At 35.6% G+C, this 16,603-nt stretch overlaps 1 protein-coding gene across 5 annotated transcripts in view; it reads left to right on the forward strand.

The window, feature by feature from the left end:
* The window catches only part of mask (multiple ankyrin repeats single KH domain), a 97,151-nt gene that overhangs the window by 64,770 nt on the left and 15,778 nt on the right, over positions 1-16,603 (forward strand). For all 5 annotated transcript variants that reach the window (XM_089089724.1, XM_089089726.1, XM_089089727.1 and 2 more), the window contains 5 exons: positions 4,316-4,552; positions 5,902-6,138; positions 7,433-7,798; positions 8,856-9,319; positions 12,063-12,473. In XM_089089724.1, coding sequence (XP_088945850.1) covers positions 4,316-4,552; positions 5,902-6,138; positions 7,433-7,798; positions 8,856-9,319; positions 12,063-12,473 — 1,715 coding nt within the window. The remainder of the gene's footprint in view (positions 1-4,315; positions 4,553-5,901; positions 6,139-7,432; positions 7,799-8,855; positions 9,320-12,062; positions 12,474-16,603) is intronic.

Genomic DNA, 16,603 nt, shown 5'->3' on the forward strand with positions numbered 1-16,603 from the left:
CAACGGTTTTACATCAGAGTATCTTTGTTAAAATATTCTACTTGTCTTTCAGAGAGTACTAGTTTATATTGGTTGTTATTCTAAGAGTTTCTGGCCAAGTTGTTTTATGATTTCGGGCCTGAAAGAATTGAATATACTGCTAATTTATGAAATTAATTTGGTGAATAGGTTAAAATCATTAATTCGAACATTTGTGGCATTTGACCATTATTGCTGTCAGTATACGTGCTTCCTCTTGAAATACCATCTAAATTTAGTGACCTAACACGGCCGCTTGTTCTATCGGTTAAAAGTAGAGTCCAAACTCTTGTATATTGGTCGCTTTTATCTTTAAATGGGTATGTTGGTTGTGGGATTAATGATCCGCTCAGACAAAATGCTGAAATTTTTAACATTCTAGTCATTATATTTATCAACTATCCACGTTTGGTTAAATCATTAGAAAAAAATGTGTCACTACTTTTGCTGGGTTTCGTATGGTTATTGGTTGTTGAGATTCAGCATAATACAGAACTCGGAGTTTCAATCTCCTAAATACACATGTGGAATTTGTATTTTATGCCAGAAGAAAGATCTATGATGTGAGTTTCTTTTTTTGAGGGGTGATTGTATCGAACCGTTGACCCAATACCCCAATGATCGGGAGAGCGCTCATTTGATCGGAAATCAAAAGTTTCTAGTGTCCCTTTTAAGTGAACAGAAAGACTGGAGGGTAGCTAGCCCTGCTCCCGCGCCCTTTTTTCTCCAAATTTGTCTGATCAAAATTTTAAGATAGGCATTTTGTTCAGCATTGTTGAAATGTCTCATAACTACCTTTGTTTTGGGGATGGGGGGGGGGATTATTTTGCGTGGGAGGAGCTTTCCACAGAGGAGTTTCCCATGAGGGGAGGGAATTTTAATTTTACTGATTTACCGATATAATTTGAAAAACAATCAGAGAAAAAAACAAGTTCATTCTACTGAAAGTAAGCTAAAGCTCTAAAGCTACTAAAGCTCAAAACCACCAGAAATTATTCTGTATATGAAGGGGTATCCTGTATATGAAGCCCCGTCTTCAATATCTTACTCTTTATGTGAAAGATTGACTGATAATCCCAATTTCTTAAGACCGACCTCTGAAACAAAAAGGCCGTTAAGTTCTTTCAAAAGTGCAAAAAAAAAAACAACTTCAGTGTGGAGAGCAAGCTACTGAGTAGTGGGGTAACCCCTTCATATATGAATAATTTACTGCTACTTAACTTGCTTCCTACCTTGACTACCTCCTCCAGCAATATTGTTCTTGTACATGTTCTTGTCCATACTATACAAGGATAGGACTTCCACTAAAGCTTTTCTGTCGGCTGAATCAAATGCATGTTCCTAATCTTTAATTTAAGGCTAAATGAGTGTGATTACTCATAAACTTCTCAATTATTAATCTGAGGGAAAATTTGGTCAACGCCCCCACCCCTCCCCTTCCTAAAACCACTGTTCTTCTCTTAAAACTTGATCTATAGCATTTCTTCGTCTAATCAGCATCACAATGACCAAATATAGTATTGGTTATAACTAGATTATTATACCAATAAAATTGCAGCAGTCCATAACCCTTTTTATTTTCCTTCCCGACACCGAATTTAAATAGGCTAGATACCATAAATTCCTATTGCTATCAATCTGGACATTAAAATCCCACAATAGAATACTGTATTTCTACTTGGGATCCTATCTGTTTGTTCCTGTAACTGTATGTAAAATTCAACCGATTGTCTACTGCTCCGTCAGTCGGTTCTACAGGGGCATATACTGAAATATTGATATTGGGACATAGGATTGATATCTTTCATATTTTAGTCTCAAAATGAGCAACTAGAGTTATATTATTAATTCTACCTTCCCGGCTGAACAAGGCTTAAAAGGATCCTCATTCAAAATGAGCCCTAATTCCTGTCTATGTACCTCAACTTTCCTACCTGAATGAATAAACTTTATCGCCTATCTCTATGTTTCCTAGCCGTGGAAGATGAGTTTCTGAAACTCTTAACAAGTCTAGATCAAAGTGTCTTGATTTGTCTCTCAAAATACGTCAGCCGAGATGAGTTCCTAAAACTCTTAAGAAGTCTAGCTCAAAGAGTTTTGATTCGTCAGTCAAGGCCTGAAAAACTCAATGGGCACCATCAGCGCAGGTCGGGGACTAACACTTCTTCTCTATTCCGAAAAAAGTGCTTAAGCCAGATTAGAACCGGATAGCAAGAATTCCCTGGAACCTCAATTTGATTGGAGACTTTGTGCAACCTTTGGTCCATCTTGGTAACTGGTTTTCTTCAACTGGAAATCTTCTTCTATCGAAATAAGCTGACGTGCCACGAGCAATCAGCAATCTCAATCCCATTACTTCCGACACAATATATATTCATGTCTGCAAACATTATACTACATTGGAGTGGTATCTCATAATAGACAACAAAGCCAGGAAGAGGTTATTCAGCCCACCAAAAGAAACAAAATCTTGAAGAATTATCCTTGAATCAAAATCCAATGTGATGTTGTTTTGTTTACTATGGTATAATTCCCTCGAGGGGCACCACTCCTCAAGATTACCCTGCAGCGCCGTTTGCTGCCACGATTCTGGTCATAACTCATGAAAGATCCACTCCGATTCCACTATTATCTGCAGATTTGTTTGGTTGTCAATAAAGTTACAACAGTTTCTTATGTTTCGATAAAAAAAAAAGTTCTAGTACAGAATTAAAAAAAAACTCATTTTAATTTTCGTCCACAATCTGGAATTCGGGCGTTCTTAAAATACAGAAAATTCAACAGCAAGACGTCTATATCAGGCACAAATGCATACATGAATTCAGTAGGGAATGGGGGGAACTTTAGTGGACTGTAAGCGAACCCTACTAAAAATTATTGGAACTCTGTAGAAAATAAAGAAATGACTGGATTTCTATAGAATTGGACCTGCAATCCTCCTATTGTGTCTTTGGCACTTGGCTGGCATATGTGGTTATTAATGAAAAGATGGGCGGCACTCCACCTAGAAGTTTTAATTTCGCCCATTTGAATTTTTTTTACAAAATCTTGTTTATTGACTGCCTTATTGACCGTTGTGATCTTAGTTAATGTCTAGAGTAAAAGAACGCTTAACAAGATATCACAAAAAAGGGAATCCGGTTTCAATGGAAATGTGGTTCAGTAGCTAAATTGGTTTCAGGATGTTTTTTGCAACACAAATAATAACTATCTACAACTTAAATTTCTAAAGATTTGGAAAGTTTTCTAACTCCGAATTATTTTAGATTTGAGTATAATTTTGTTTAAAACGTCTAAGTTATGTAAGTAGTAGTGTTTCTTTTTCAGGTAAAAGTCTAACGTTCAATTTTGTTGGAGCTTCATTTTGTAAACTGATCTATTGCTTAAAATTTAGCTTAAGGGGAGGACATTTGTTATTTATTTTGTGGGAAAGAGGCTGTCAGTTAAAAGAACTACTTGATGGATGCAATCGTTCTATTATTTCTACCTATCTCATATGCCGTAAATTATTTTCAACTGACTACTATTAAATGGAATTTAAGATATTACCTACTGTCGTTGTCTTGGTGAACGTTTGGGATCCACATCATCGCTTCACAATCGTAGCTGGGAGGCACTAGACTATGATATACAGTCGCCATTAATTTCAGTAATGGTAGCCTATATAGTGATAAAACGTATTCGAATACTATATACTCTTTGTTTACCTTGTTATATGCTGCATTCAGATCTGCGTAGAAGATTAAAAAGTTATCTTTGTAAGCAAAGATTTCACCTCGAGAGAGTTCAGAGGCAGTATTTTTCTTGGAGGCAAGGCTTCAGAAAAGACCGTTTTGGTTTAGCTGAAGTGAACAAATCCTCTTTCATAAATCTTCTGTGCGTTTGAGCTTTAGGAGCGATAGGAGACTTGTCCCCATTCCTGGTCATTTTTATTGCTGAGGCTGATTTACTAAAACTCTATTTTTAGATGGAAGTTACTTATAGATATTTAGATGTGCGTCCATTTGAGAAATCCACTTAAAAACACATTCAGTATTCCCGTTTCTGCTCTGATATCCTACTTGTACCCACGAAGGCAGCAGTAGTTGAGCACCCCTCTGCTGTAGGACGTGTTTCGAACTTATGTCACCGTCGTCATTCTCTCTTCCTCTCTCTCCCTCTCTCTCTCCCTCTCTCTCTCACTCACTCTCTCCCTCTCTCTCTCTCTCTTTCTCTCTCTCTCTCTCTCTATCTCTCTCTCTCTCACTCACTCACTCTCTTTAATTTGACATTGTACTATGTTGCTCATGCTTTTCAGGTGGTGTTCCTGTTACTCAATTACCAAATGTCAATTTGTCCATGAATGTGGGGACCCAATTGGGAATAGGACTACCACCTTCTGCAACAGGAACTCTTGGAAGTGCGGATCAGTACATGTCGAATCTTCAAGAATATAATTTACCACTAAATTATTTTGATGTGTCTCAAACCAGCACAACCTCTACCTATGTGCCTGCAGCAACAGTGCAAGCTGCGAACAACCAACAAGTCCAAGGTACATTCTGACTGTACAAACTATAGTTTCAAGTTATTTAGACTCTTGGGCCTTTACATAGTCTCCCACATTTATATACTTGATTTTTTCTCTTAATTATTTCTCAAGATTCCTCTTAGCAAAGAAAATTTTACCATTGCTTCTTCTAATATGTGTTTGGCAGGTTCGACAAAGGTTTCTTGCTCTCTTCTGGCCTTAAAGTATTAAATTCAGACAAGAGTTCGACATTTTGTTAAGTAAATTTACCTTGTTGTCTTGTTTTTTGTTGGGATACTTTGATTTCATTCAGTTGTATCATCGCCTTAAAAAAAGACCTTTTTGTGTAAGGTTCCACTATTTTTGTGGCAAACCCCACGTCGTGGCAGTTCACTGGTTATATTGAGAGGCCAATTACAACTACATCACTTTTAAAACTGCATTACTTTTCAAAGATATTAATCTGCTAATGAAAAAAAAATTAAGGTTAAAAAAAATTAGCTGTGGGAAGGTACATGCTATTTTGTGCGAAACAAAAAATATTGCTCTTGATCAGTTAATTTATTCTTGTGTTTTTTTTTTTTTTTTTTTTTTTTTTTTTTTTTTTTTTTGTCGTGTTTTTGTTATTTATGTTTTCTGTGTCTAACGAATTAATTGGTGTAAACTGTGATTATTTTTTTCTGCATTCGTTTTATTAAAAAGAAATTGTAGGAAGTTCAAGTAGGTATTAAGAGGTTACGTTCAAAAAATGCCGTATCTTGCGAGATTGCAACTACTTCGAATACGATGTGGTACACATACCAGCAAGCGTGTATCTATCCTAGATAACTCTTGCTGTTATCATGTAGGGATAGTAAATAAATCTATGGGGAAGCATTTTTGTTTACTGTTTCTTATAGGATACAAGCAGTGTGTTTATCCACACTCATGGCAGGAGGGAATTTTCCAGTATCCACGCTTTTTGAGGATTTTTTATGGCAAGTAATTGTGGAAAAATCGTCGAGACTTTTTATGTAATCCTTGTAATATTTTGTCCTACTCTCATGGTTGCAAAACCGAGGATAACTAAACCTGCTTGTCCCTTTAGCTTGACTGTAAACATCACTTAATTCCTCGAAGAAACAGAGCCATACAAACAAAAATTCACTAAAACAAGGACTATGGCTTTAAGGTGGCATCCCGAGTAGCCCTGTCTTTTCAAGTGTTGTTATTTATCTTAGATCTTGTTTTCGTGTAGAATATCTATCTCATGCTTTTTATGTCGTGCCCCCTTCCCCCCCCCCCCACCCCACCTCTCAATCCTTTTCCAATTTTTTCCTTTTTTGTCACTGGTCGTTTGTAAGTGTAAAAAGGAGCGTTCTTTTATTTTCTAGTTCCAACGCTTGCGCAGATAGTGCCCCCCAGTGGCTCCAATGTAACAACAAACGGTACCTATACTACTTCGCAGACTACTACAGCGGCTGCGACGCCTACCCAATACCATCATACTTCGCCTGTTTGGGAACTTGACTCCAAAACCGAATCAAATCATGACACGGCTCTTACCCTGGCTTGTACTGGAGGACATGACGATCTAGTCGAACTTCTTTTGTCCAGAGGAGCTGATATAGGTAAGGGAAAAATGTTAAAAAGATATTGTTAAACATGCATAAACACTTGTCAGTGAAGATAGCAAATCACTATTGAATTTGATTAAATAACAGGCTTCATAAGGGTGTCTTGTATTTGGCCCTTTATAAATTGTCGCTTTGATATGTCTTGTATTTAAGTTCTTTAGAATGTTAAAAGTAATCCGAAATTTGTCAATGGTTTTTAGATGGATTCTAAAGAAAGAAAATAATGCTACTTCAATACAATAAATATTTTCATCTGGTTATTTTTTTGGTTATTGTATTATAATGAAACCAAATGTTTGTTGTTTTAATTTTATTGTCTAAGGACACAGTTCCTTGTTACACGCTTTCAGATTTAAGAGGGTGATATAGCGGTCAATTTTGTGACATTTCCTCTTTTCTTTTCTTATTCTTTATGGTAGTTCTTTTCTCTGTCTTTTTTTGGCTGAATTCTGAAATTGGCTTTTCTAAAGCTTTTGATTTAGTCAAAATTGTTTGAATACCTCATATTGGCCAGTTTTTAATATCAAGCTAAGTTAACACTCAGCTATAACAGAATATTATAATAGATGGAATAGAAATGGTGGAAATGAATCCAATTTATTTTCGTCAGTCCTCGTGGCACAAGAATTCAAAATTCAATTATTTTGAAATATAAAATAAATTTCTTTCAAAATTCAATTATTCCAAGACTAAGTAGTCATCGTATCCTTTTAAAGGGGGTTTACTGAAATAAGTAGTGATAAGTATCATATTTGCACAAAAGGGAGTCCCTTCAAGACTGATCCAAACGATCCCCCCCCCCCCTTAAATTGGTTTTTTGAGCGTAATTTTTGGTGATTATACTACCCCCTGGCCCACTATCATTGGACCAGTGTGCGTACAGTATAATGCAATAATAAAAGAGGGGGAGAGGGATAGGGAAATGGTAATCCTCATAAGTAAAAATTTATCGGTTTTGCTTTTTATGTAAAAAATATTGTAAATGCTCAATTCCTAAGTGACATTAAGCCTTCTATGTCCTTTGACAGGGATAAATATGATAAATATGACTGTAGAATTAATTGTTTAAAAGGATTAGATTTCTAAAATTAATTTTAAAGTTACAATAAACGAATAATTACTGTAGAATTAGACTTTAGAATTTGAACTATTTTCACTAAAAGGAATCAAACATGAGAAACATAAATTCATTGTCTTCTACATTATACATCGTGTATATGGGTTTACCATATCATGTGACAACTGAAGACTCAAGCACGCAAAATAAAGTTCCTTTTTCTTCTTTTAGAACATCGAGATAAGAAAGGCTTTACACCTTTGATATTGGCAGCAACGGCCGGTCATGACAAAGTGGTAGAAATTCTCATCAATCGAGGCGCCAACATTGAAGCTCAGTCAGAAAGAACCAAAGATACGGCTCTTTCCCTGGCCTGTTCTGGTGGTAGATATGAAGTGGTTGAGCTTCTACTTAACAGAGGCGCTAATAAGGAGCACAGAAATGTTTCTGATTACACACCTTTGTCCTTGGCTGCTTCAGGTGGATATGTGAATGTTATCCGGCTGCTTTTGGCTCATGGCGCTGAGATTAACTCAAGGACTGGTTCTAAGTTAGGTATCTCGCCTCTAATGCTTGCAGCAATGAATGGACATGTTGGTAAGAAAGTCTTCTATCATTTTTTTTCTATCTTCTTTTTATTAATATTGTTATGATCGTCCAATCAGCATATTGACGTCACTCTTACTGACAAAAACATCACTCTTAAACTGAAAGAAATAGAAAGGATATCCGTTGTTATTATTCTTATCACCCACGAGGCCCATTTCGTATCTAAAAAAAAACTTCCGCTTGAGACATTACGTTCAAGAGTTCTATGCCTAAATTCTCCAAACAAGCCCGTCTAGCTTTTACGTATACCTTGTCTTTGGTTTGATATTGTCGTTTAAGTAAATTTTATACAATTTTGAAATTATGTTTTAAATGATATCCCATTTCAGTTAGGTTTTTTTTTTTTTTTTTTTTTTGACGAGAGAGTATTTTCTCTTTCTCATGTATTTGCACACTGTTCTTTTTTTTTTTGTTTTTTCCGTTTATTATCTCTTTTATCGTTTAAATTGAGATTCCTGGTGATCATACATTTTTAAAACAGTTGTTTCGAGTGTAAAACACATCTTCATTCTATTTAGTCGATTCAATCATTTATTTGTTCTGTTTGAATTGAATTGATTTTGATTTGTTTTAATGAGTAATTCAGTGACGTTTAATGAATGATTAATTGTATAAGAAAATTATTAATAGCTTCTGTCGTCCTAAGCATAGGAGCTTGAACAGGGTAACGATGAAAAAAATAGTTCATGCAGCTATGCACAAAAAGATAGAAACAGCTTGATTTAGGGGGGGGGGGAAAATATTCCTAAAAAACACATTTTGAATTTTAATGAGAAAAAAATTAAGGGAGATTAAAGGGGGAATTTCAAAAATATTTTTCTATGGAAGGATACAAAAGAAAACAAAAATACAACAGGTATAGCCATGTCAGTATTACAGAGAAGAATTAGGACATTTAGATAAAATTTTATAGTCATTAAATAAAAAAAAAATAAGGAATAAAAAGAGGAGGAAAAATGAAAGAAAAAGAGTAAAAATATTTTCCTTGTTGTCTTAACGTTAGTTTGTCATAAAATTTGTAAATGATTTGATTTTTTTTTATTAGCTGCTGTTAAGCTGCTCTTGGAAATGGGAAGTGACATCAACGCTCAAATAGAAACTAATAGAAATACTGCCCTTACCTTGGCATGTTTCCAAGGTCGACACGAAGTAGTGCAACTTCTTCTGGAAAGAAAAGCTAACGTTGAACATCGGGCTAAAACCGGTCTCACTCCTCTCATGGAGGCTGCTAGTGGTGGTTATGTCGAAGTAGGGAGAGTTCTTCTAGATCATGGGGCTGATGTTAATGCGCCGCCCGTACCCTCTTCTCGTGATACAGCGTTAACAATTGCCGCCGACAAGGGTCATGTAGAGTTTGTGGCCCTTCTTTTAGATAGGGGAGCACAAGAGGATGTGAAGAACAAGAAGGGCAATTCTCCTCTATGGCTGGCTGCCAATGGTGGGCATCTAGAAGTTTGTGAACTACTCCACAGTGCTGGTGCACATATTGACTCCCAGGATAATAGAAAGGTGAGCTATGATTGATTTTTAGAGAAAGGAGAGAAGAGTTTAGTTTAGACTGTTGTTGAACGGTGTGTGAAAGGAAACAGGGGTTGAGTTATCCATCCTCACCATAGTCTATTTCAATAAAACTTGCATTTTTTAGGAAAGTGTATTTAAGATAATCCTTGCAAAACTCGGTGTCTAATTATCGATTTACTCTGTTGACTAAAGTATATTTCTAAGTACTCTGTTATGGAAGGAAAGTATAATTTTTTATTTTTTTTTAAGTTGCATAACTTGACTGTTTTGAGCCAATTTAATTGAGCCGCGTTTTCAGGCTCAGTGGGTTCGAGCACGGGTTGTTCTCGTCTAGTTTCAAGTTTCTAGTTTTTCGTCTAGTTTCAGCGGGTTCGGAGTTTCAACCCCGTGTTTTCCTCGAGAACCCGTTTTGTGAAAACGCGTGATGCACTAGATGAGAACAACCCGTGTTAGAACCCGCTGAGCCGTCAACAACCCGTCTTCGAACCCGTCAGTGCATCAAGCGTTTTCACAAAACGGGTTCTCGAGGAAAACACGGGGTTGAAACTCCGACCCCGCTGAAACTAGACGAAAAACTAGAAACTTGAAACTAGACGAGAACAACCCGTGCTCGAACCCACTGAGCCTGAAAACGTGGCTTGGGGAATTGCGAGTATTTTTGGTCTGATCATAGCACGTAAATTTTAAAGTCATATTCTGACAGTTTGGAATTTTGTCTCTCTTCCTTCTTATATTCCTACTAAAAGCGTTAGGCATATGCCACTTTAGAGCTTTAGTTGGAATTGCGTATCCCAAACAGTGAATTAAAATGAACCTACACCTATACAGCTTGACCTTTTTTTTTAGTAGGAAAAACCTGACTATTGAGAAATTAAAATATCGCTTACAAGTACTGATGTGTCAGCTCGTTTCACAGTATTCAGCTTTTAATATTGCTCAGATTGAAATCGCTTTCTTTTGTAGATAAATATATGAACGAATAAACAAAAACAAAAGTAGGGCCGTATACAAGGCAATTGTGTCAACTGTACAGTGTGTGAATTTTCATAGTTTGAGTTGAATTTGATGTTGTGGGTGTAAATGGGAAATATAAAAGTAGCGAATGAAAGAGTAAACAGTACCTAGAATCAGTTCCCTAGATTTGATTGTTGATTCGCCCCGGTTGAAGAGAGTTGAGAGGAATATCTATGCTCTAGTGAGTATTCTGTTGAAGGAGGTGGTAGATGGAAGAAAAGAGAAGTAGGTGGTAGATGGAAGAAGTTTCCTCTTAGTTGTATAATCTTCAATTGCATTTTTGAAGTTATCGAATAATGCGTTTATAGATTGGTCATTGTAATTTACGGTTATAAGGTACTGAAATGTCTCTTCTTGTAATGTAAGTTGTTGACTAATAAACTTGACTAAACAACCAGTAAAATGCTCTTTGGTTTCATTTTCTTAATATATTATGTTCTTTGTGAAATATTATTTTGATTCATACCGACTAGTTTTAAACCTATTCCAGCTGAGATTTTTACTAATACCGTTATATAGCTGGCACCAATTCGAGTCAGTGAGCATTTTTCTGCCACTCAGGAAATCCCGTGAAAAATCTGATTGGTTCAAATTAGCGCTAGCTAAATCTTGGTATTAGTAAGAAGGTTCTAAAAGAAGCTCAAATTCAGTTTTGTTACTATGAATCAGTATGCAAGAATTCGTCGGGGAGAGGGTAAAAAATAGGTGAATTTGAAAAGATAGTAAAACATGGGGTAAACGTGGACGAAAAAAAAATCAAAGAAATGAGGACTTCTGTCCCACCAAAAATGTGACAACCTAATCAGTACACATATTTTGGATGTATAAGTAATCACAGTCGTCTGTGGAAAATAAACAACGTCAAATAAATTCACATTGAAAAACTGCGTCCAAAAAGAAACGAAATAAAGTGTCGGCTATAAAATAGTTGCATATATTGCTTTGTTTGTCGCTCTCATACTAAGGAACATCTCCAAATATTTTGGTATTATTTTATTCAAGGGTGATAAAAAAAAGCCGTGTCGTCTTCAAAGTTACTTAGATTTTAGATTTCAGTAATTCGGATCAGATTAATGTCCCCATCCTGCGTTAGATTCTGCTGTGAACGCTGTTTTGTAAATTCGACTTTCTCCAGTCAGGAAGGCAGCTTTTTGGAAAAGGAAATATCGATGATTCTTGCACATTCATAAAATGGAGAGTTCGAGAACAAGTCAAAAGGATGATAAGTGTTTATCCTATTCAAATCTAATTTTGAAAAAAAAAATTCTCCGTTAAAAATAATACAGTTCTAAATTATAAGTTTTGTGTATCGTTAGTACTGCATTATTTAGTGTATCGATACTGCAGGGACTGAAGTGTTTCTTGGAGGTCTGTAAATACCTACGAAAAAGGAAACAGCTACGATAAAAGGATGACAGATCGTTAAGTTAAAACTCTGAGCGAGTTTTTAGGTATATATGCTATCAGACCTATACATAAGAGAGGGAATCGTGTAATCTCTTGAATGTGTTTGTCTCCTCGGGCAAAATGTACTCGTGTTTTTAGCCAACACTCCCCTTTCTCTTATCCTAAAGGGCTGGTTCTGAGTGCAGTCGTATGTACTAGAACTTAAGTTTACGAATTGAAAGCAATTCGTTCGATTGAAAATGCCTATTTTATATGTCTCGTTTTTGTGTCTTCCTAACCGTTTATATATTCTTCTATCTATGTATTTTAGGTTTCATGTTTGATGGCTGCCTTTAGGAAGGGTCATATAAAAGTAGTCAAATGGATGGTTAAAAGGGTGTCTCAATTTCCATCGGATCAGGAGATGACACGCTACATCAACACACTTACTGACAAGGATCTAATAAAAAAGTGTAACCATTGCGTGGAAGTAATAAGAGCGGCTAAAGATTATCAAGCAGCGGAAGCAAATAAAATAGCATCTGTACTATTGGAAGAGTTGGACAAGGAAAGGCACAGAGAAGATGTTAAGAAAGCAGCAGCTGCACGACGTCGTGAAAAGAAGAAGAAAAAGAAACAAGAAAAGAAGAAAGGACCGGATGATGAAACAGATGAGCATGAAAACCAGATTGATGATGGCTCAAGTATAGAATGTCCTGAAGAATTCCCGATTGTAAATGAGGTTTGTGGCGAATTTAAATAGATCACTCATTTTATATTTGTTGACCAGTTTAATTTTTGCGCTATTAAATTCACTTCCTTTTGTAAAGGGGACTTTCTCTTCTTGTGCCAATCTTTGTAAAGGTCAAAAGAAAAACATGTAGTCACAGCTCGCTATCATTACCTGACAGAGAGGACTTGGGAAAGAGCAATTTAAAGATAAGTGTGCGTACGACACTCATGTTGCCGTCTCATCTAAGGCGTATGTAAATTCCTTCAAGCTTCAATGGGAAAAACTTATGGTTAAACTAAATAAAAGACTAGTGGCATATTGAACACTCTTGGTGGCCAGGTATGTTATAAACAAAGAGTTAAATAGTTTTATTCTTTGCTCGTACTAAATGACAAATCGAAATTCAGAAACTATTTTTTTCTAGAAGTTCGATTCATTTTTCATTGAGATGCTAGGGAAAATTTTTTCTCAGATCTTCAAGCACTCCTTTTTCAAAAAAATACGCCTTATTGAACTTATCGTTTTTGCCTTCTGTTTTTCTTTTTAAGGGACATTTGCCATTTAGCTCACAATATTGTCTGTTTAACAAATAGATTGTTTAACATATTTACTTTACATACATGTCAACAAAATTTACGTACCAATTTGGTATCAATAAAAACAGTTGTAAATAAGTCATTGAGGGGGGAAGGGGCAGGATAAGGGAGATGTATTTTGGCTTTCACGGAACCAATATGAAATCTATTGATATAGTCTAATAGGCTAAAAATATAAAATTGTTGAAGAAAATAGCTATGTGTAAAATAAATAAATATTTGTTAACGCCGATTACAGAATTAATTGTCGCGCTAGGTTTATTGATTGAATATTTAAAACAATCATATTTTATTCTGTCAATACGAGGTTTATTTAAAAAAAAAACTATGTATTTTTTTATTACATTTTATATATTATTATATTTATTATAATAACAGATTTTTTTTTGATTTTTTTTATTATATTTTTTATTATGTTTTTATTATATTTTAAGTATATTTTGTTTATAAAAACTTTATTTTAAAAAAAAAAAAACTATACAGCAAAGCTCTTAACACTCATTAAGCTTTCGCTGCTTAGAGTAACCCATTAAACATAAGAATGAAAATTAAAAAGAGAGAAAAAGATTCTGAATTTGTGAGGCTCCTGGTCGCAAAAACCCTGCTTCCATCCAACAAAAAATATTTTTATTTTTTTTTAAATTTCGAGATGATTATTTTATATATACGAGTTTATTAACTTATCGTATATGTAAAATTGTTGGAATTATTCCACTTTGACGTGTGGTTTTTTTTTTCTTTCAAAATATTTTCTTTTCGTTTTGTTTAGCCTTTTTTTCATTTTCCACTGTAGGATAATACAATAAGAAAACGTGAAAGAAGTTACTTGTTAAAGATGAAGGTATTGTTGAGTATAGGTTTTGAAGCCCATAACAGAAATGTTAAAGTAATTATCAAACATATCCTTTCAGCACAGCTAGATTTCAGAATACTTTTCAACTTTTTAAGCACTCTTTTTCTTTCAGCAAAACTTTGACTTTTTTTTACTATAAAGATCTGATAGGTAAGATAATAAGATACATTTGACACTGTATTGTCTTGAAAATTCAGTCTCAATTCAATTTATTATTTGAATAAAAACATAAAACAAACATCAATAACAATAAAGATCCTAGAAGAGAACTTGTTAAGGACCAAAAAAAGAAAGAATGAAAGTGAAACTGAAAAAAAGATAGAAGAATAAAACATGGGTAATTAAAGAAATTGGTTAAAAGTTAAAAGATTAAATTATATAATCAAGTTTTGTTATATTGTTGTACAGCGTGCAGAAACTTGTGGCTAGCTCAACACTTGAGGGTATTTCGTTCCATTGAATAATAGATTTGTAAATGGGAGAGTGCTGGGCAGCACTAGAGACGCATTTAGCAATTATAAAGACTCTATTGGATGAACGGAGACAGTGGGCTTCCGAATTATTAATATTATAATAGGTAGACCCCGAAGCCGCGCCGAAAAGTCGGCGGCACGCCGCCGAAAAAAAATCGGCGGTGCGCCGCCGTGCTAGCATCAGCGCGCTGACGCCGCCGCTGATTCTATCGGCGGCGGCGTCACTAACACGCCGCCGTTTTTTTGTTTTTTTGTCTCTTTTTTTCACTTATCGATATCGACCTCTGGGCTTCAACCGTCATACCGGCTAATCTGTCTCTTAAAGAAAAATACTGTCATCTTGGGCTCGCCATGTATATCGGTTCGTAGGAAGAAGTAGAAGAAATTTTTCTTGAAACAAAAATTCTACCTTCCACTTTAAGATTCTGTTTAATTCCTTTCTGATTTTTTGGATGAAAAGAGGTAGGTAAAAAAGCATCGGGAAATTCAGGATGTTATTTTAGGCAGCGCAATCGCGCTGCCTAAGTAAAGAACAATGTTGGCACAATGTATTTTTTTTCCATAACAGGGCAATTCGTATCGAGGAGTTGTCGTAGAAACTTCGAAAAGGGCTCATTCGATTGGAAATTGGAATAGCTAGTGCCCTTTTTAATAGTCGAAAGTGATCGGAAGGCAGATAACACCCCTTCTACGCCCACCATTTCCCCAAACACATCCAATAAAAATTTTAAGATAGCCATTTTGTTCATAGTAACTGATTTCCAGCGAGAAAATATATTTTTGAGGAGGTTACTCCACCACAACCCTTAGGGCAGGGGTTTTATGTTATGACCTGGGGGTATATAAGAACGATGTTGGCATAATGTATTATTTATTATTTTTTTCCTTTAGACCAAGGCACTTCGTATCGAAGAAGTTGTTGCAGGAACTTCGATAAGGGCTCATTCTATTTGAAATAGGAGTGGCTTGTGTTGTTTTCAGTGGTCAACTGTGGATGGAAGGCATTTAACATCCTTTCCACGCCACCCACTTCCCGAAACACATCCAGTCAAAATTTTGATATAGCCATTTTGTTTAATATAGTTGAAAGTCCTGGAAATTAGTTCTTAGAGGATGACAACCATCCTCACAGCCCTTCGGGTAAGGGTTGTAATTTATGCCCTGGGGGAATATAAGGTTTTTATAGAAAGCGTTGTCGTAGAAACTCAAAACGGGATCATTCGATTGGAAATTGAAAGCCCTAGTGCCCTTTTAAATAATCAAAAGTGATCAGAAGGCTTGACATTTTCAAACAAATCGTGGTAACGAATTGTAAGTAAGGAGCAACCCGGCTCAATGGTAACCAAAACTCTAAAAAATTGATACCAATAGAAACATCAAAACAATAGAGTTTTAATTCGGATTTCAAAAATATAAGTTTCCTCATGTTTAATCTTACCAATCAAAAGTTAAGTACCCGAGAAAATTTGTCTGACTTTTGAAAAAAGGGGGAAAGACCCCCTAAAAGTTATAGAGCCTTGATGAAAATCATAGCATCTTATTCAGTGTATCAGAGCACCCTACTGTAGAGGTTTCAAGCTCCTATCTACAAAAATGTGGAATTTTCCATTTTTTCCCAGAAGAAAGATCAGGGATTCGTGTTTATTTGTTTTTTTTTTCCCAGGGGAATAGTATTGACCCAGTGGTCCTAGAATATCGTAGGAGGGCTCATTGGAACGGAAATCAAAAGTTCTAGTGTCCTTTTTAAGTGACCAAAAAAATGGAGGGCAAATAGGCCCCCTCCCACGCTCATTTTCTTCTCAAAGTCACCCAATTAAAATTTTGAGATAGCCATTTTGTTCAGCATAGTCGAAAATCTAATAAATATATCTTTTTGGATGACTTAATCCCCCACAGTTCCCAGAGGAAGGGCTGCAAGTTATGAACTTTGCCCATTGCTTACATATTGTATTGGTTATTGGGAAGTATACAGACAATTACAGGAAGGAATTTTTTTCTGGTGGGGGGGGGGGATGGAGGAGGGGGTTACTTGGAGATTATTTCCGGGGAGGATGTTTCTTTGGGGTAAGGGACATTTCTATGAAGGGGGCGCTGGATTTCCAAGCATTATTTAAAAAACGATCGGAAATTAAATTTAAAAAAATAAGTTTTTTCAACTGAAAGTAAGAAGCAACATTAGAACTTAAAACGAGCAGAAATTTATTACGTATATGAGGG

The sequence above is a fragment of the Artemia sp. Qi Xiang Cuo genome, chromosome 5, assembly GCF_049724085.1.
Source record: "Artemia sp. Qi Xiang Cuo chromosome 5, ASM4972408v1, whole genome shotgun sequence".
NCBI classification, from domain to species: domain Eukaryota; kingdom Metazoa; phylum Arthropoda; class Branchiopoda; order Anostraca; family Artemiidae; genus Artemia; species Artemia sp. Qi Xiang Cuo.